Source organism: Ostrinia furnacalis, unplaced genomic scaffold, assembly GCF_004193835.3.
Source record: "Ostrinia furnacalis isolate ACB-3 unplaced genomic scaffold, ASM419383v2 OfSCF6522, whole genome shotgun sequence".
Lineage (NCBI taxonomy): Eukaryota > Metazoa > Arthropoda > Insecta > Lepidoptera > Crambidae > Ostrinia > Ostrinia furnacalis.
Window position 1 is genome coordinate 569,936 of NW_021136761.1, and position 22,019 is coordinate 591,954.

The 22,019-nt window shown below is 36.3% G+C and overlaps 1 protein-coding gene across 1 annotated transcript in view; it reads left to right on the forward strand.

The window, feature by feature from the left end:
* Positions 1 to 6,240, forward strand: part of NGR-A11 (neuropeptide receptor A11) — an 81,310-nt gene extending 75,070 nt beyond the window's left edge. Inside the window, exons 2-3 of the mRNA XM_028317897.1 lie at positions 743 to 2,193; positions 5,749 to 6,240. Coding sequence (XP_028173698.1) covers positions 801 to 2,186 — 1,386 coding nt within the window. The 5' untranslated portion in view covers positions 743 to 800 and the 3' untranslated portion in view covers positions 2,187 to 2,193; positions 5,749 to 6,240. The remainder of the gene's footprint in view (positions 1 to 742; positions 2,194 to 5,748) is intronic.
* Positions 6,241 to 22,019: the final 15,779 nt, after the last annotated feature.

A 22,019-nucleotide genomic window follows, 5' to 3' on the forward strand; every position in this document is an offset into this window, starting at 1 on the left:
TTGCTTGAATTAAACTTATAGCTGTTTTACGTACCTATTGAAAGAGTCATGAAACTCTACTTTGCATATCGTATTAGTGTATGTGATCTATTCATCTCTTTCAAATAAATTTCGATGTTAGTATGAGTGAAAGAGGCAGATGGTCTCGACATAATATTGCGGAGTAGACACCAAACACAAAAGCAAGGAAATCTTTATTATAAGATTATATTTTAGCGCCATCATCACACGTGTAGAAAGTAATATAATCTCAAGCCATCTGTGTTAATGTGTTCTTGGCTTTATAGCAATCGTACGTATCAGTTGCTATGGAAACGGTTTATGAGTGTGTAGGACTTTATTTCGTTTTTATTTTACAAAGGAAAGTAGCCATAACGGAAGGCACATAGAAAGCTACAGGTTGCCTTTGACATTGTTATTTTTACACTTTGTTTCTAGTGAAATAAAACTTGTATTTGAAATTCTACATTTCAGGTTGTTGTTAAGGTTCTTGTGAACTTAACGTTTTGTGTTAAATGGACAAGAATTAGAATTGAATTGCTTTGACAAGATTTTCTGCTAATAACGGGAATAAATTGTATAAGACTTCAACTTAAATTATGTTGTTTCATAGCAAAATTGGCCTCTTAGGTACAATATTATCCTATGTGCCTAAGTTGTATTTACTTCCGTTACACTCGTTTTCAACAAAACGAATTTTTTTTTTTTGTTTGTATTACAATATTATGTTTTTTGTCCACAGATGGACTGGCATCATTACCAAGACATCCACGCCCCACTATCGCCGACGTGAAGCCACCATGGCCACCACCAACGCCAGCAGCCACTATGGCATGGCTGCTCTGGCCGGGAAGTATGACCCCATCAACATCAGCGGCACCTATTTCGGGAGAGGCGTCGTCATCCTCACCAAAACCCTCACTGGAGAGAGCATGGACGTCATTGACGAACCCAGAACCAACAAAACAATTGACATCATCGACGTAAATGTAGTCCAAGTCGCATTCTGCATTCTCTACACCATAATCTTCGTTTTGGGCGTCTTTGGCAACGTTCTCGTCTGCTACGTCGTCTTCAGAAACAGAGCCATGCAAACGGTCACCAACCTCTTCATAACCAATCTAGCCCTATCAGATATTCTACTATGCCTATTCGCAGTGCCTTTAACACCGATGTACACTTTCCTCGGAAGATGGGTCTTTGGAAGGTTGCTATGCCATCTTATGCCGTACGCACAAGGCACAAGCGTCTACATATCAACGCTAACTCTAACCTCAATAGCTATTGACAGATTCTTCGTCATAATATACCCATTCCACCCTCGAATGAAGCTGAACACTTGCATATTTATAATCATCTTCATATGGCTATTCTCATTAGTAGTAACCTGCCCGTACGGTCTCTTCATGGGGTTACTAATCACAAAGAACAAGACGTACTGCGAAGAAAGCTGGCCTTCAGACAGGTCGAGGAAAATATTCGGAGTTTTCACTACAGTTTTGCAATTCCTAATACCTTTCTTAGTAATTGCCATCTGTTACACTTGCGTTAGTATAAGATTGAACGACCGAGCAAGGTCGAAACCTGGTGCTAAGAATACTAGAAGAGAAGAAGCGGACAGAGACAGAAAAAGACGCACAAATAGAATGTTGATATCAATGGTGGCTATATTTGGTATTTCGTGGCTTCCCATAAATCTAATAAATATATTTAATGACTTCTACGCTCAGATGACTGAGTGGAATTACTATTACGTGTCGTTTTTCCTCGCCCATTCGATGGCAATGGCATCTACGTGCTATAACCCTTTTCTGTACGCTTGGTTGAATGAGAATTTTAGGAAGGAGTTCAAACAGGTGTTGCCTTTTTTCGAATCGACAGGCGGCGTGAGGAATAGCTACCACTCGGGTCGGATGCCCACGCACAAGTCTGACAAAATATGCAATGGCAACGAGACCATTCAGGAGACTTTATTGGCGTCCTCTTTCAACCGAGGCCCGTCTATAAAGCAGAGGATTCTGGAAGGGAACGGGAAAAAGGATAGCGTTGAAATAGAAAATATTTTATTGGAGGATAAAACAATCTCGGCCACTTTTCATACGAAGAGTGAGAACATCAATTTGCAGCTCATCGATGAGGAGTCACAGCTGAGTGAGCCTACTGAGAGTAAGGCCCCGCCTTTATAAATACAATGTAAGTATACAGCTTATTACATTTATAAATTCAAAATTCACTCATCCGGAAAGGATTAATTTTAAAAATGATTAAATCTTACCTTTTTGGATTTACCAATTTTAGACGGCCAATTCTCTGAGCTTTGCAAAGTATAATAAAATATTCATTGTCTACAAATCCTTTGTAAGCCAAAACCAGACTTTAAAATGATTGAGTGAAAAGAGTTAATATCATTTTGAACAATTAAACAGTAGCGTTTAAATCGGACTCATTGTACGTATCATTTACAGACCTTTTGATTCATTTGATTAAACTGAAAGCGATTTAATCAAATGAATTTTATCGAAAATTTGTTCGCATTGTGAAATCCTTTTAGATGAATGGACGTCTCTCGCCACTAAAAGTTTTTCAATATAATTGTAGCATGGCATGTAATATTGTTGTAATTGAAACAAAAATTATGTGTAATATTATTATAAACTCTTATGTGCTATCGATATAGAATTTACATACAAACACATACAGTTAATATATTTACTACTAGCTTTCCGCCCGCGGCTTCGCCCGCGTGGAATTTTGTCTGTCACAGAAAAACTTTATCGCGCGCGTCCCTGTTTCAAAAACCGGGATAAAAATTATCCTATGTTCTTCCCCGGGACTCAAACTATCTCTATGCCAAATTTCATCAAAATCGGTTGCGAGGTTTAAGCGGGAAAGCGTAACAGACAGACAGACAGACAGACAGACAGACAGACAGAGTTACTTTCGCATTTATAATATTAGTTGGGATGCCAAATTTCATCAAAATCGGTTGCGAGGTTTAAGCGGGAAATCGTAACAGACAGACAGACAGACAGACAGACAGACAGACAGAGTTACTTTCGCATTTATAATATTAGTTGGGATCAGAAAAGAAGAATAAGCAATTGATGCGAGCCTTAAAAAATCGAAAATTTACTCTTGATTTTTCTTAAGGTTGACGTTGCAATTGTCCGTACAGATGGAAAATCAAAGCTACTTATAAGTAACGGTTACTTATGTCGAAATCAAACAATTTCGTTGAATCTATAATATCGTTCAATAGATTTATAAATAAAAATATAGTTTACCCACCCCTCAATAACGATATGTGCACTGAACTACTGGCATTATCCACTTATTTTTTATTATATTTTCATATCAACTTCTTATCAAGATCACTTTTTACATTTCTCTTGAATGCTATTATGTAAATTCTTTCATAATTTTCTTTATACTCTTATAGAAACTCAGTCGCGCAAAGAATACTAATCAACTACTTTCGCAATACTTTTATTTCAAAATTCTTGGCTTTCAAGAAAATGTTTAGCAATTCTTTTATGCGGAAAACTTCATTAAATCAGTATATTCTTATTATATTTCCTTTGTTTCCATCTTTTGGACTATGACAAACAAGACCCGAAGTAAAAATGATTATTTTGTGATGAAAAGTCATTTTGAATTATATTATTAATTTGAAACTTACCTATACTAATATTATAAATGCGAAAGTAACTCTGTCTGTCTGTCTCGCTTTCACGCCTAAACCACTGAACCGATCTTGATAAAATTTGGCATAGAGATAGTTTGAGTCCCGGGAAAGGACATAGGATAAAGTTTTTCCGTGACAGACAAAATTAAACGCGGGCAAAGCCGCGGGCTGAAAGCTAGTAACCACATAAATCACAATACGTAAAGCCTGATATTATGTAATGTGTGTATCACGTAGGTATTTTGTGGATATTATTTACTAGTCCAGTCAATAAAGTATTACAGAGTAAAATGCGTGGAACACTTTTGATATGTTCACCTCCTAACTATAGTCTAAGGCTTGGTTGCACCATCTTACTTTAACTTTGACAAACGTCAAAAATCTGTCAAACTCCATACAAAAAGCACCGGTTATAGTCATAATTACTGTCAAAGTAAGATGGTGCAACCCACCCTAAATAAAGTCCTGAAATCAGAAATTGTGTTCCACGGATTTTCCTCTACACCGTCGTTAAAGCATTCACTAACTGGACTATTACTGAAAAAATCATTTTCTTGTCTTACGTTTAGGTATAAAAATAAATATTTACTTACCTCTAATCTGATTTTCTCGTCCTGCCCACCATAGTAGAAGTAGGTATACGTAATACATACAACATTCTGGACTTATAACCCAGGTTTAAATGCTCGAGAACTAACTAGCTCTAGGTAACTGTGGTTTAACCTCAATTTACTGCGGTCACACATCCAATGATGCTTTGATTGTCTATTAGTCTAAGAGACATCTTAGTACAGCTGAGTAGTGATAAACTAATTTTAAACTACCATAGAGCTTCAAGTTTGTATCTTATTTCTCCATAAGAGAGGTACGTTGTTAATACTCGTAGATAGAAAAGAAGAGTTTGGTAGTAAAATTATACCTACTGAATAGAAAAGTAACGTTAACGGGTGCAAATGAATTCTGAAAAAAAAAAACAGTGTTTAATGTGATTAGTCAGCCTTTAAATGATTTAATTAATTAGTGTGAATTTGCCGAAATACGAATGAAACCTATTATCATCCAGGTACAGTCGATTTTATAAATATATTGGCAGTGTAAATTTTTCAAAATATTGTTAGCATTTTAACGAACATCATAATATATTTCAATACAATCAAATGTAATCATATTTACTGTTCATTAACATGTTGCAGTAGGTAGCGCAGTATTGACTGCGCTACAATATTTTGAAACATCGGGCACTGCCAATGTATTTATGAACTCGACTGTACCTGCTACAAGCTTACGTATTTATAAAGTTGGAAATTTTAAGTACACGTCAAACCATAACGACGTTCGTGGCTCGAGTGATTCGCCTGGCGGTGACAGTTTTGTGCAAAGAACGCCTTCGTCGCCTTCGGAATCTCACTAGGTATTTTGCGGATTTACACGCTGCGAGTTATGCACTTCTACTACACAACGATTTCATACGATTTAATTCAATTGTTAATTTTCTTTTTTCATTCATAATTGCAGCAATAATGCAGCTAATGATGTAATTAAATAATAAAAATAAACAACAATAAAATTAAATCAGAGAGCAATTAGCAATGAATGGTTTTAAAACAGCGATGATTTTCTTCTTCTCTTAGTACCTTCTTAAAGCAGCGAACAACTACATCTATGAAATCGTTAAAATATCGGTTGGATCGATACAAACGTTTGTCAATATAAGATCTTAAAATTCCTTCTAAGCCACGATACAGTCATTTTGACGGTCGTTAAAAGTCGTCGTATGTAATTTGCCTTTGTAAAGGTATTCATCGTCATAGCTTGCTATTAGAAACTTTGAATGTCGTGTGCAGATTTTGCAAAATATTCCGTTGCTATAAAGACAATATTAATTAACATATTCCTTCGGACCGCATTACTCTAAAACGCTCCCTAGAAGTTTAATATACAGATCGGCTGTGTGGAGCGGATCCGCACTGAACGGTCCGCGTGAAACTAAAACCAGCCTCACTGTACTTGATATAAAATTATGTAAGTCTGACAAATATTAATTATTGTTTTCATTGTTACAGATAAGCTGAGTCTACAACGATTCTAAACGACAACATTTTTTTGTACAGTCAATATTGTTCTTTTAAATAATACTTTTGGCAAAGTACAAGTAATTAATATAGAGTTTATAGAGAATGTAAGTGTCATGTAAATACAACGCACAATGTTCCTTGTTTACTAATTCAATAAACACATGCTTGATGTTAAGCTTTTTTTTTTTTATAGTGTAAAGATACTTTAGAGTAACTTCAAAGTTACTGTATTAAAAAGTAAATTAATAGGTCATGTTGAATGTAATTATGCCCACATACACGTTGTTAAGGTAAATAATGTCTCACTTACTGTTGATTGAAAAATTCCTACCATACTTATTTAAATTAATAAAACTGATGACTTTTTTCAATCATGGTACTTGTCATGCTCTAAAATTGAAAGATGCTAGTAATAAATTTTGTAGCTAACATCTAATTACAGATCTTTTTTTTTGTTGTTTGATCTTTTCAATTATTTGTCCGTCAGACAGATATCTAGAAAATATTAGACTCATATTTTTTATTTTCTTTCATAATTAAATAATAACAGTGCTACATTGAGTTGAAATGGCGCGTTACGTCACGCTTGAGTAGATTTTTTACTCAAAAGTGACGTCACGCGACATTTCAACTCAATAATAATACAGTAATTATTCGATTATGAAAAACTAGCTTTCCGCCCGCGGCTTCGCCCGCGTGGAATTTTGACTGTCACAGAAAAACTTTATCGCGCGCGTCCCTGTTTCAAAAACCGGGATAAAAACTATCCTATGTTCTTTCCCGGGACTCAAACTATCTCTATGCCAAATTTCATCAAAATCGGTTGCGAGGTTTAAGCGGGAAAGCGTAACAGACAGACAGACAGACAGACAGACAGAGTTACTTTCGCATTTATAATATTAGTTGGGATGTTAAAAATGTGTCCAAATTTTTTTTATTATCTTTCTGACGGACTAAATAAAGTTTCGATTTCATTAACCAGTCATCATCCCTATTACACCAACTAATTTATTAAAATATGCAAACGCCGTTTGTGATTGAATGGTTGAAGAATAGCAATTTTTAATTTACTGTGATGATTGTGTTATTTATATGATACATTTATTTATCGTGCGATTCTGTAAATATATCGAAGTTTATCTCAATGTTAGTTTTTAAGTTAAATGTTAACATACGCAAGTATCCAAAGGCCTATGTATGTAACTCGATAGAATCGAAATTGTAATGTAACATAGTATTAATTTTATGTAAAGATATGCATTTATGTATAGTATAAATGATAAATAAGTGTTTTGGACAAACTTTTGAGCCCAATTTCAAACTTGATTGAAGTTTTCATTTATATTTTTATATTTCCTTTCCAATTTGAAAGCTATTTCTTTGCATGTAGCTTTAATTAGCATAATATCCGTTTTTGTACTATAAAAGTATTTTATAAAGCTACATGTATTGAGATGTAGTCAAGTTTGAAATGTAGTTTGATCGAAACACTTTAACTGATAAAACTTTATCGATAACTGTATAAAGTTGTGGTTAAACTATATGGAGTTTAAGCTTGTTGGTAGATTTTGTAAATAGAGTACGAAATAGGTTAGTTATGCTTAGAAAGATCGGCTTGTAATATAATGTATGTTAAACTAACGCATTTCATTTAGTAGTTTGTATGTTAACTGTTCATTTAACTGGTGAAAATAAATGAGGCTGGCTGTTTTTCACTTTAATATTTTATTCAAATGAACCTTAGTTTTAATTTAGATATAAACGTTGTTAACATAGAGAGAGATATAAAGGATAGAGAAGCTATCATACGCAAAATTCTTGTTACATTTGGGAAATAATTAAAACTAAAATTCGCTATAGCTGCTGCATTAGTTCTGTCGTCTAACCAAACTTAAAACATGCAGCGCTAGATCGCTTACCTGGATGTCAAAGTCACACCAAAGTAACGTGTACGGATTGCAGTTGTTCGTCAACTCGTAAACATAATCATAATATTTTTTTTACAAAGGTAGGAATGTATTGAAAAAACGCTTTTATAAATGCGTGCTCTATTTCAAAGAGAGATCAAAGCTTACGTACGGAAGACTGCAAATCAACGTAAGCGATGTACTTCCTTATGCAGTTGAATTAAGAGTGATTTTTCAATCAAAATGTACTACGATGTGTTATCGCTATACACTACGTATACTAACTGAAATATATTCTTTTTGAACGTTTAAGGAAAACATCGTAAAAAATATACGCACAGATTAGTTGTCAATCCATGTGCGAAATTGAGAAAATCCCGAAGCAGTATAAGTATTACCAATTTCCGGGTATGTTTCACATGATTGAATAACTTGAAAGAACAAAGAAGATTAACTATTGACACAAAGTTTGCATTTGTAGAGTTTCGATTGTGTATGACTGATCATCTGAATATTAATCATCAAAAACATTGTTTTTATTGATAAAGGTACACCAACAGCAAAACACATTAGAATGTCTTATAGCAGACATACATTATCAGGGCTTCAGTTTAAATATTTTATTCTAAAAAACTTAAAAGCTGGGCTAATTATTTTACTTACAAAAAACACTAAAATAGGTGGCACTTTTTGAGATTATTTAATCCCTTAATTAAAGTATTTCACTATCAAGTTAACTTATCAATTAATGTTTTGTCAAAAAACTAATTACTTGAAATAATAGACCTCCCTATTTTATTCTCAAAACTCGATTCAAACTCGCAGAGTATAGATTTAGTGCTTCTTAATACGGGCCTAAGCTTCGAGACAAACATTTGGCAAGTGCTGAGCAAACGCTGGAACTAAATCAGCCAGTGCTCATAGAATTCATCTGGGTGTAGGTAGTCTACTTCTAATGAGGGCTATCGTTTTAGCGCTCACCAGTTAGCGCCACTGTAGAGTAAGGTCAAAGCGAAGACAGTGGCACCAACTTGTGAGCGCTAAAGTGGTAGGAGGACTATCGCATTTGCACTCATCAAGATGGCGCCACTGTAGAGTAAGGTCCTGTCAATCGCCAACTGTTAAGTATAAAAACGATATTTGCCACCACTCCCCAATATTTCTAAAACAAAACTTTTTTAAAAAGGCACTTCATTCTGGCCTTAAAAACTTATTTAATCTAAAATTACTTTTAAATTAAGATTTTTGGTTGCATTGTACCTAATTGAAAAAAGTAGTCTAATTGAGTTGACACAATAGTGACGTCACTGGCTGGGTATTGCCATACAAAATCTATGAGAGAGTCTCGTTTTGACAGTTGTTAAAAGTACGTCAATTGATTGGTACCCTATTGTCTAACAGTGGTAACAGACAATATGATGGATTGAGGCAAATAATAAAAAAAAATAATTAATTATCTAATATGAGTTTTCGAGAAGCTGTACAACTAGCCATGGGCAGAGAGAAAATGAAGGTTGCATTGCAAGTCTTATCTGTCAAATTAACACTGACAGGTGACGTTTCCATTCAATACTAAACTACAAAATTAGTTACTTATGTAGGTAGTGGTTTCCGTGAATAGTTCCGTGGTCGATAAATGCTTTTAATTTGAGAATATTCAACTGGTATTATTTCGTGCTGTGAAGTGTAGTGGAGTGAAATAAAATCATTGAAACATTTGTAGGTAATTTATTGAGCGGGTATCGAGTGTCGAACTATCTGCAGTGTAACCAACAGAAATAAAACACCAATGCTATTGTGAAAACAATATTTTTATTCGACGTTGGCAGAATAATTAAAAAGTATTTTGGTTGCCAAAAACAATTAAAAATTGGCCATTAGTATATTTAAATCTCACCAACACTATACGGTTATATTTGGCCCTCATTACGGATACAAACTGATTTGAAGCGGGCAGCCGACGCACATCCATCGTGAGACTAGCGCCAGGCCAGACCTGTCACCCCAGACCCGTATCGCTGATGGCATCCAGAACACGGGTAAGTGCATATTTTTTATTATGGAATTAACTTTTAGGAAAGTTAAACAGTTAAAACATAATAACAGTTGCACACATTTCTTCAAATTCAACATTCAGACATTTCATTTCGATACAAAACTGAATCGGTAACAACATGCATGCAAATATTATGTTTTATAGTTTCTAAAAAACTATAAAACATTTACTCTTAGGTTCTTACTTTTTCTCTTAGGTCTGTATTAAAAGGTTAATAGAATTTTGAGAATATTAGCTTTTAGTATGAACCTGCGATATCGTTTTATTTCAGTGAACTTTTTCTATTTGGAACAACCATTTTAAATTTTTTCAATCTATTAGCATAATTCATATTAACTAACTACAATGATCAGTCAATCCCTTACCTTTATCATATTTTCTCACAAATGTCAATTTAAAAAAATATCTCATGACTCAAAATACGCGACTCATTTTATACATACTCCCCATTTCTCGTCTCAGACTGTGACTAATGCTGCCCACGTCCCACCCGACACGTAGTGACCTGAGCTGTGACTGATAATTCTATTACATTCGGACCTTTTGGTTCCATTCTGAAGCAAGACTGGCAATAAAGGTCGATACTCACGTCAACAGACGTGAGATGCAGTTAAGGTTCGGGACGTGGTTGGTGATAAGTCACAATGAAATAGATCGTTGACCTTCCTTTTTTTTTCAACGAGACAACTAAGTTAGAGGATATCACTAGTGTAATAAAAAGTCATACAAAAACATTTACGAGACATTCTAACTGGTAAAAACATCATGTTTTGACTGTGGTCCATGGCAAAAAAGCAAAATTACAGGCTACAAATTGTATATATTTCAATGAACGTTTAGAAAAATCGCCCTTAAAAATCTAAGCTAGCTAGCTCCCAAGCTAACTGCCTTAATATGCCAGGAAATACGTATACTGAAAACACGTTAACCTAAATTAGGACTTCGCTTTGAAACATGACGAATACGCTTATTTAAGAAGAAATGTCATATCCTCATCGCTGACCCCACTCCCAATCGATCAATCAAAATGCTAATATTAACACTTTAACCGCCGTCAAGTCTACCCCAAATTACGTCAGCAATCAATACACTTTGCGAGATGTCGTTAGTTAAGACGTTTACTTTGGGAGGGGACTTAATTACGTGCAGGAAGGACTAATTTGTAGTAGAAATACTTCAGTATAAGTATAAGGTTTGCTAGTTAGTTATATGAAGAAAGGGGTAGTAACTTAGGGTGAGGTACACCACCTAAAGACCGTAACTTTGACGATAACCGGTGTTTTTTGTATGGAGTTTGACAGATTATTAACGTTTGTCAAAGTTAAAATAAGATGGTGCAACTCAGCCTTAGTTGATAGAGATGCATTTGCCTCGCCTTTTCGCTTTCCGATTTTGTCTTGCTCTAAGTACTACTAGTAGGCCAGTATTTTTATCCGTACTTGATTAAATAACCAATTTTCTTTTAAGACAAGTGGTCAACTACTGCTTAAAACTGGCCTTAAACAAATAGATTAGGTATAAATTTTTGGACCCATGGAAAGGCTTTCTGTGTGCTTACCATGAGTTCACGTTCGGTGTGCTCGCTAGCGAGTACGTCAAAAAAATCTATAAAGATTGTATTTCTTGAAAGTAGTCACTGGGGGCGCTGCACAATATTTATTTATTTATTTAAAATAGGTACACAAACAGATCACTGTCAATTACATAGCCATGAAATTAACAAAATATGAAATAACTAAACAGAGATCCAAAATCAGCGTACACAACATGCTTAGTATTAAATAAAGCTACTTATATTAAGACAAATGTAAATATACATAAAAATAGGGTAAACATTGGATAGGGTCGAGGACGATTATTTATTTTTAAAGATTTCTGTTACCAATCTCTTGTACCGGGGAAAACTGCTATTAAATATGTCAATGTCTCCACCACTGCGAACTACCTCGTTGTATGAGCGACACATTCTCACCATGGGATTGAAAAAGGAGGTGTTGTTTTTATATACCTGTAGGGAAAATATGCTTGGGTTACGGGATCTAAACCTGATGTTGAAATTTAGTGAAGACAGCAAGTCTGGAGCATCAATAGATGAGTGCACTATTTTGTGAAGACAGAGTAAGTCATATCTGCTTCGACGAGTTTGCAAAGAGACCATATTAAACTTAGAAAGTCTATCACTGTACTGCTTAAGCGATCGGCCCATGCCGTACCTATATGTTATATACCTCTATAATATGTCATACGTTTAATGTCATTTTTTTACGCAGTCGCTATCGAGCACACCTAACGTAAACTCATGGTAAGCACACTGTACTAAATAACTTTCATTAGAATTGACTTTGACACACATATTTTCTAAAAACGGTCAAATCGTCTCTCTTACACCGAGAAACTCATTATGAGAATAAGAATAAGAATAAGAAATTTATTTATGAGGGTATTTGACCCGATGGCATAAGCTCAACTATCTCTGTAAGCTCTAAGGAAAAATTTCATTTCCGAGAAACACATAAGCTGAAAGTACCCCCAGCGACTAAGCTTGAAAAATCGGCTTTCATTTATTTCGTGGAAACTGAGATTGGTTTTTAATATTATGATTGTTTGTTGCATTTTCCTCGTACTTGCGAGTACGTACATCACGCGGAAAAAATGGGAAGGCCATACAAATTTTGATAGTCAAACTTGTTTTTAACTAATTTAAATTTCTTTTTACAAGTTTATTGAACCTATAATCCTGAGTTCGTTAACGATAGCTTACCTATCTAATTATAAGGAAATTTGGTAAAGACCGAGTTAAACAACGCTTTTAAATGAAGGTTTCATTTGACATAGAAAACCCTTTCACTTTGTTAGTTGATCACAAGTAATTATTCCACGGAAGCTGTAACACGAGTAGGATTGGCTCATATTTTGCTGAATTACTCTTGAAATCTAATATTTACTTTCTACTAGCAAAGCGCCCCGGTTTTGTACCTACTATGTAGGTATTATATTATCCTATGGCTGAAATGATGATGATGATGATGATGATGAGGTATTATATTAAACCTTCCTGTTGAATCACTCTAAGTACTTATTGTTTGCGAAAACTGTATTCAAATCCGATGCGCGTTTTGAAAATTCAATGCGTATAGACAGCGGGAATTACTGTGTTTTATTATAGGTAAGATGCAAAATAATTCCATTTTAGGACATTTTCAGTTTAAACTATTTTTTCCAAGTTTTCAACCAATGTGTATTTATGCGAAAGATAATGTACTAAATTGATTGGTAATTTCAAATAACTCTTAGAGGTATCACTAGGCCCATTATAGGTATATTTTAATTTTAATTAACCCATATAAATAGGTTTTGTTGCCACAGTTTCTCTCATGATATAAATCGGTACGTTTTAAATGCTTCGCTTCAAAATAATGTCGTCTCATTATCCAACAGTCCGATTTATTTTTGGAAATAAGTAACTGCAGCTCATTAAAGTTACGCAAACATTATTACACCTCCTTTGTGATTTTGTGATTGCTACTCGTATAATATAGCAAGCACAAAATCCATATCACATATTATGTGTTGGTGCTGGTGTATTTCGCACTTAATTAATACATTAAAAGCAAATAAATTTTGTATTTAACTAGCAAAATTAATCCGTATTGCGTACCTAAATGAGGCAGAATAAATGCTTTAATGGTCATTTTCCAATGTTGGCATTTTAATTATATGAAATAACTGTTTTTAATATTTGTATAATAACTGCGTGCCTACGGAGCCTTAATCGTCGTAATTATCATAGCCTTATGCTATCCTGATGTAAATACTCAACGAAGTACCTACATCTACAAGTCCTATTTTCAATAGAATGCTTGATACAAAATATGTAGTACTCATAGTTTTTGGAGACGCGTCAAGATTGAAGGCAAACTTTATATTTCCTATTTGCGCTATCCTATACCGTCGTAAATGTAACCTTCGACAAGGTCATCATCATCATTTCATCAGCCATAGGACGTCCACTGTTCCGTGATTCTTCAGTGACAGTTACCTACTCGTTCTTTTTATTGTTTAGTTATTTTCAATTTTTTTGTTATTTAGTTTACGATTAGGTTATGACGGGACTGACATACTATGTAAAAGTCCCTAAATTAATAAATAGAAAAAAAAGGACGTCCACTGCTGAAAATAGACCTCCCCCAATGATTTCCACAAAGCCCGGTTGGTAGCGGTGACAACAATATTTCCTGTATTTTCGGAGCCCACCAAATAATTATCCTCGCATTATCAGTGTTTGTTTGCTCGTTTGTTAGCTCGTGAATTAGCAGACAAACAGGCCGCGAGCAAACATATTAAGTGACCGACACCGGCTGATTGATCGGTCAAATAATGAGTCGTATTTGCGATTTCAGTTCCGCACACAGAAAGGTTTCGGTTATGATTTGGTCGGCTATTTTGGGGCGTTGTGTTACTGTGTTTGTCGGTTAAATCAAACGATTTGTCATAAACTCAACTTAATTTATTACCGGGATATATGATAGATATATGGTTTACTAGCTTTCCGCCCGCGGCTTTGCCCGCGTGGAATTTTGTCTGTCACAGAAAAACTTTATCGCGCGCGTCCCTGTTTCAAAAACCGGGATAAAAACTATCCTATGTTCTTTCCCGGGACTCAAACTATATCTATGCCAAATTTCATCAAAATCGGTTGCGAGGTTTAAGCGGGAAAGCGTAACAGACAGACAGACAGACAGACAGACAGACAGAGTTACTTTCGCATTTATAATATTAGTTGGGATTTGCAAAACACATTGACACACAAGAAGCAAAAAGTAAGATTAATAAACACAGGAGTAGCAGGAAAGATATAGTACATTACAAAGAGTAAGAAAGAAAATCCTGCGCTAAGGTGTAAGTGTGCCGCAGCGATGCAAAAAAGCAGAGAGCTCAGTGTAGACACTGCTCTAAAATGAGCAAAACACTGATTTTCAGTTCTTGCTTGAAAAAAAGAAGGAAGACGCACGAGAATGGTAGAGAATAAGGTGGTGAAAATGTTGTACTATTGTAAACCTACATAAATATCGGAAATTAGGGAAATATAATAATAATAATCATACATATTCAATACAGGTATATCTACCATACAGGTATTCACTCTTATTAAAACATTATCGACTACATTATGTGACTGTCGTCCGTGCTTTTGTAGTTATGTTTCCGATAATTCAGCAGCAATTAGTTAACAATAATGCTTTAACCTAAAATTCTTTGATGGCGGAAGTTTCTTGACCCATAGGTTCTAGGTCCCATCTTATTGAGACACATAGCGAGTAAGAGCGCTTTCACATTTAGGCGATTTAGCAGCGCGACAGACTCGCTGCCGAAAATTTTATACTATGTGACAGCGGATGCATGCCTTCACATTATAAAAACACCGCTGCCGTTCTGCAGTCGCGCTACTAACGCCCTAATGTGAAAGTGCTCTAATGCTTTCAAATGATAACATTAATAAGTTTCTACCAAGTTAATGAGCCTACTAAGCGTTAGCTATTATCTACACCTGAAAATGCCTAATACGGTCTAATAACCATTTGTTTGTACAAATTTTCATTTCAGAACCTTTACGTCAGTCTCAGGGCAGTTTGGGGATAATGCCATCTTACAAGTTATTTCGTAGAACAAGGGCTCTTATCCTCTTGGTAACTTAAGCACTTATGTATTACTTTAACCATAATGTGGTCTATGATGTTCTGTTATTATTTGAGGCTAGATCACATTTATGATTATTGTTTTTCGGCCATTGTTACAAACATTGCTCAAAATCATATACAAACTGAACTTTTTGACAAACATTGATTTAATCAAACTGAACTTTTTGATGAACACTGATTTTGTCTTGTGTTTTGGCTTAAATCTTAGTAATTAAATGAAACCAATCATAGTTTTGAAGCTATTCTTGACATTGAATCGAATATTGAGCTACTTTTCGTAAGGTCTTATGGCTTCGTATTAAAGTTAATTAATACTTTGAATTAAAATAAAAAACTCGCCTTAAATTTTTTTTGTTGCCTCGCATGTTTGATGGCCAATTTAAGAGATAATAATGAGCTAGTAAAATATATTATAATTGGTGAATTCCAGATACCTACTCATTGAAATAAGTGGTAGGGTATGCCTGACCTTGCTTATTCTATGCCTCATCATTTTGCCTCTTATGTTTTTTAATATTTTTTTTATATTTCTATGTTTGTAACGCATGTAAAAACGAGGCAATAAAGTATTATCTTATCTAATCTTATCTTATAAGAAAGATGTAGTCTCAGCCTTTTACTTACTCGAGTAAGCTAAGTATGTTGGACTTGACATTTTCTATCGACCATTTTGTTACCATGTTTCTGAGCAAATAAACGATTTATTATTATTATTATTATTATTATTATTAAGTAAGTACGATCGTACCTCCATAATCCTTTACCATCAAAGTAAACTACGGCTTCCGCTACAAAACAAAAGTATATCTCATAGAGAAAGAGTGAATGTATTAAATATAAGATCATACACGTGTATTCGAACTAGTAACTAGTAACGGACAAACACTCGTATTCACAAACGATGCTTTATTATGTAAAGCAGCAACGCTATGACAAGTCGAACGCACAGCGTTGAATAGAGCTTTATCGCCCGTATCCACAAACGATGCTTGCTAAAGTGAAGCAGAAAATCGAACGCACAGCGTTGAATAGAGCTCTATGATTGGTCGTGTGTAGAGGTGGGCGCCACGCCGGCGCGCCGCCGCCGCCGCGAATTTTTTCACGCCGCCGCCGCCGACGATCGGCTGTCGGCGCGCCGACTTCTATACTGCACTGACTATTTGGTTTTTTTACAAATGTGTGTACTGTGCGCGACCTCCGGCATAGATTACGAGTGCTANGTCGTGTGTGACCCTGTACGTCCACGCGCACTGTGCGACCTCATAGTAATGTTTGTGAATACGGGCGTATGATTGGTTCGTGTCTGTCATTCCGCCACTTATGTATTATGAATAGGTTTTTATGACCCTTTGCGTTCACGCGCACTGTGAGACCTCATAGTAATCTTTGTGAATACGGGTGGAAGACCTAATCTGACCGCTGACGTACCAAGTTTTTGTGAGTAGGGCATAGTCTAAGGTCTGATTAAACCCGTGTCGGACGCCTAAATAACGGTTCATTAGTTCTAACACTAAAGTTGCGACCTCAGTTCTTACAGCCTTATATACTCTATATGTACAACTTACATATACCTAGATAGAAGAAGGGATTTCACATACTTACAGTACATAAACAACGTGGTATTGCTTGTACCGTCATTTAATCACACCAATATTATGAAGGCGAAATTTTGTGAGTACCTGAGTGTGTATGTTTGTTACTTCTTCACGTCTAAACGACTAGAGCGATTTTAATAAAATTTGGTATAAAGTTAGCTGACACCCTGGATTAACATATAGGCTACGTTTTACCGCAGGTAACTCCGCGGGGCACAGCTAGTTGACTAGTAAAGATATAATAATATAGCACATTGAATGTTTAAATCGTTTAAAATGTGGCTCCGCTCCTTCACAAAATATTTTACGACAGAGACAAATTGAGAATTTGACTTATGTATTTGGAAGTCAGTACATTGAACCGTTGCCAAAAATATACTTTGTGTCTACAAACTAATATTGGTTTTACACTTGATGGCTACAGCTGAGCGGTTTGTGTACCAGAAAACGTTAGCGTTGTTTGCTAGTTCGAATCTCGCGAAGGACAATACACTTGATTTTAATCACATATCACAGAAAGTAAAGGGAGATGTAACAAGGGGGCGGGGCCGGTGTCGCAGCAATATGCCCAAAAACAGAACACATTGCTTGTGACAGCAATGAAGACAGCAGCGACGTCATAATGTAAACAGCTTAGATTGCTTGCGTAGTACTAAAGATTATTCGAACGTTCAGTGATACCGCAGTGGATAATGAGGATATGGGGGGTCATTTGCCAATAACCGACCATATATTGTCCTCGGAATTATATTCCGATTATAATAATCACTAAGATTATTTTTAGGTAGTACAGACGAGAAAATGATAGTAGGACGAACGCGGTAGAATGAAGAATATTATTAACGAATTAAGAATTGTATTTAACGGCACAAGTAACAAATAATTAATTAAATACAATTATATTAGCAGAATTATTAAAAAATGAAGTTAGCACAACGATCGCGGAAGACAGAGTGTGTCATCTATTTCCCAATTCTCTTCAACGGCTATGAGTGAGCGGGGAACGATGAGCGGCGTTGAAGCGAGACGGCAGTATACGTCTCCACGGGTGCGCGAGCGACGCAGGCGTACCGCGGCGGCAGCGCGCATGCGCCGAACGTTTGTTCGGTCTTCACACGTCTTCTTCACTTCGGTCATCTCTCCGCACGTCTTCGTTCGCCAAGATCGCGTCACCATACGCTGGCCCCTACAAGGTTGTCAACCGACAACCTAAATACTACACCTTGGAAGTCAACGCCAAGAATGTCAATGTCTCCATTGACAGGCTCAAGCCAGCGTATGAGTCGAAGGAAGTACAGAAGACAGCTCAACCAGCTGAAAAAACGTTAAGCGGACTTTCAGCGGTCGAAGAGTCCGGCTGCCCGATTTTTATCGACCGTAGTCACGGTCTGCGGAGGGGAGTACTGTGGCGACTATCCGCCACAATCTGAACTTGGACCCCCGCCTTAGATTTCTGAGCAATCCGCTTCCGCTCATGAAATTGGGCCAGCTCCGACTGACCGAACAAACGTTCGGCGCATGCGCGCTGCCGCCGCGGTACGCCTGCGTCGCTCGCGCACCCGTGGCACAGAATAAGTAATAGTACAGGTACAGAAGGATTACTCCGCAAGACGATTTAAATAAATGCGAGTCTTGCTACGACGCGATACAGTGGAATTCAGCTCGCTCAGCACTACGTACCTACAATTTTATTCACCTACAAGTTTTGTCTCTTTCTATCGCGTGCCTCTGAACTCTTCTTACGCTGTTAGGGTTGCTGTCTAGTAGTGTCTAGTAAAAAAATAATTAATCTACTTATTTGTAATGAGGTACGTATGTAGGTAAGTACGCATTCATTATGGAAAACCTTGGGAGAGGCCTTTGTCCAGCAGTGGACGTCATTAATTGGCTGAAACGAACGAACGCATTCTGAGCAGTAGTCATGGTAGGTTAGGTTCCTATACTATCCTAAGAATTATTGATTACCTACATGGCCAACATACCTTTCAGCATCTTTGGGAAGCGAAAAAAAAGATAAATCCGGTAGATTTCTTTTCGAATTTAAACACCCGAACGCCGCACAATAATATTTCTTTCTCTTTATGTCCATTTTTAAATAATCTACTTCGATCATATAATTAGGTACTACAACGCACGCCAGCGTCCTGACGGGCGCGCGCGTGACACTCGACTGATATAATACCCGCCGGCGCGGGGCGCTTCGCTGTAGGTAATTATCGGATGTAGATCGTTGTGCTAACTTCATTTTTTAATAATTCTGCTAATATAATTGTATTTAATTAATTATTTGTTACTTGTGCCGTTAAATACAATTCTTAATTCGTTAATAATATTCTTCATTCTACCGTGTTCGTCCTACTATCATTTTCTCGTCTGTACTACCTAAAAATAATCTTAGTGATTATTATAATCGGAATATAATTCCGAGGACAATATATGGTCGGTTATTGGCAAATAACCCCCCATAAGGATATTACTTTGTGTGTGAATTTCTAATGCGACACTGAGTTTCAAACTCAGCGCATTAGTTGGCATCTCTTTAATCTCTATGATTTTAACCGTTTTTCTACAACCTTTTAATATTGGAATGTAGCCCTAAAATAAAATTCCGTCTAGTAGTTGTTTGCGATTCACTCCATTATCGTAGGAGACGTTCAGCTTTATAAATCATCATCTCAGATTGCGTGAAGATAAATTATGGTCTGAAGCTGTTGTGTGTTTCTGCACTGTCATTGTGAAGGGTAGGGATTTATTTGAATCGGTTTTTAAATGAATTTCTGCTAGGTACTACACCCTTATAAGACCTATCCTCACTGCTGTACCTAGATATAGTCAACGTCAAATAGTTTGTGACACCCAAAGGGGACATTAAGTTGATATCACAACCTTATTCCGACGTTTTGCGAACTTATTGGCTACTTTGGGTGTGACGAACTATTTGACGCTGACTGTCCTTCTCACAGTACAGTCGCCATTAGCTCATAGCAGACTTATCAACTCGGAAAGGGATCAACACCGTATCGCCTTCCGCGAGCTGTCATCGCCTTTTGCGCGCTGTCAATGGGGATGTTGCCTGGGTCAAAAAGCAAGAGTTTTAATTAGTCCGTCAGTTAACTTATCAAAAAATACTCTACACGTATTTTTCACTTTTTCAAACTAATGAAAATTTAAAGAGATAAAGCGCCCCAAAGTTCATAAGAAGAGGCCCGTGACGTCAACGCTTGCTTAAAAATGCCGCACGTTGTGACGTCGTGCGCAACTTCAACGCACCATAACTATGTAATTTTATTTTATTTGTTAGATTGACAAATAAAAATATACGTGTCCAATATTTTTTGATATTAAACATTACGGACTAAAAAAATTTTTTTAGGCAACTAGCCTATTGCGAGGCGAGGCGGTTACGTCACGGTGTGGATACTTATCCATTGCAGTATGGAGTCTCGTACAAAGAATACTGACCGCCTCGAGTTGATACGGTTGCGATCCCTTACCAGGTTGATAAATGTGCTTCGTCCTTTAACCGCTTGGGTCCCAGACGGCATTCATTAATGTCATAACAATTGATTATCTATTGTGTCTAGATTCGCGGAGCTTGAAGGATTAAAGTATGGCGTAGGCACACGGTGCGTAGGCTTGATTTGACATTTACAAATAATTAGACCGCCTCGCCGCGGTAGCACTTGCTTCCGATTGTCAAAAATCATATAAAAACGTTATTTCCACTGATTGGCAGGGGTTTATTGAGCCGTCTTGCTCATTTTGGAGTCTGAATTTAGTATGTGACTAACATATCAACTTATTTAAAGAAATGTTGAGATTACTGGTATTTTGATAAAGTGTCGGGAAGTCGAACCTTAACATCGAACTCCTATTTCTTCTGATTAATTTTGTTGCGGGTCCAATGACAGTTTACCTTTCCCCCGGGACAAACTTGACCTTCACTGGTGGTCTAGTTGTAGAACCTAGCTACACAGGAGTTGCAGCGGTGGGAACGAGAGGTGGGAATAGTCTCGTTTGGTATTTTGATACTTAAAGTTAAAATATGGTGTCTGAAACGGAAGTCAAAATCGATCTTCAACAAGATAGTGGCACGTTATCGCGCTTGACAGTCTACGAGTCGAAACACAAAGTGGAGGCGACCACTTTATGTCGAACCAATGAAGTAAGAAGACGTCCTAGAAACTGTCGTATTGCTATCTCTGTTAATTTTAAAGACGGTTAAATACATTCAGTGTTCAGTGAAACAGTATTTTTTGTTTCGTTTTTTGAATCAATTATATCCATAATCCACGCCTGACGTTAGCGCTAGGTCTCCGTCTTTTAAATCTGTTATTTTGATAAGTCTCAAAATATTGGCACAAAATATTTAACGTTGCATGATTTTTCCTCAAAATTCAAACTTAAATAATAAAATCCAAAGATCCTAACTTTGGATTGACCTTTAAGCCTGGATCTAAAAGATTCAAAACTCTCTCCGAACTTCTTGTTTGCGACGTAAACTTCGTATTTTTGTCGTACTTCAAACGAAGCCGTAAAAAGTGGGATAACTCAGCTATAAAATTTAAGATTTCTGTTTCCAGGTAAGTTGATCGCGACCTCCGATTGCAGCCATAATGTTCAGATGTATTTTGCAGCACTGATTCAAATCGAATATAGTTTAAATCCTCGACGGATTTAGCATAGCAGTAGGGTAATTAATTATAATACCAAACTACTGCCTAAGCTTGAAAACCAGCCTGACCTTTTCCTTGTCAATCAATAACATCTCGACTGAAGAATCGCTGAATACAATAAAGGCTATATTTAGAATTTCACGAAATATGTACAATTGAACAAAACAAATCTTATTTAAAACGAGAAATTGATTCCTATTTATTCAATAATATCATCCCTTTTGTAAAGGAAAATCACTCGAAATTGACCCTGTGCATTGACCTGGAAAAGATGTCAGATTTTGACGTTTATCATTATTTTATCTGNGGATGTAGATCGTTGTGCT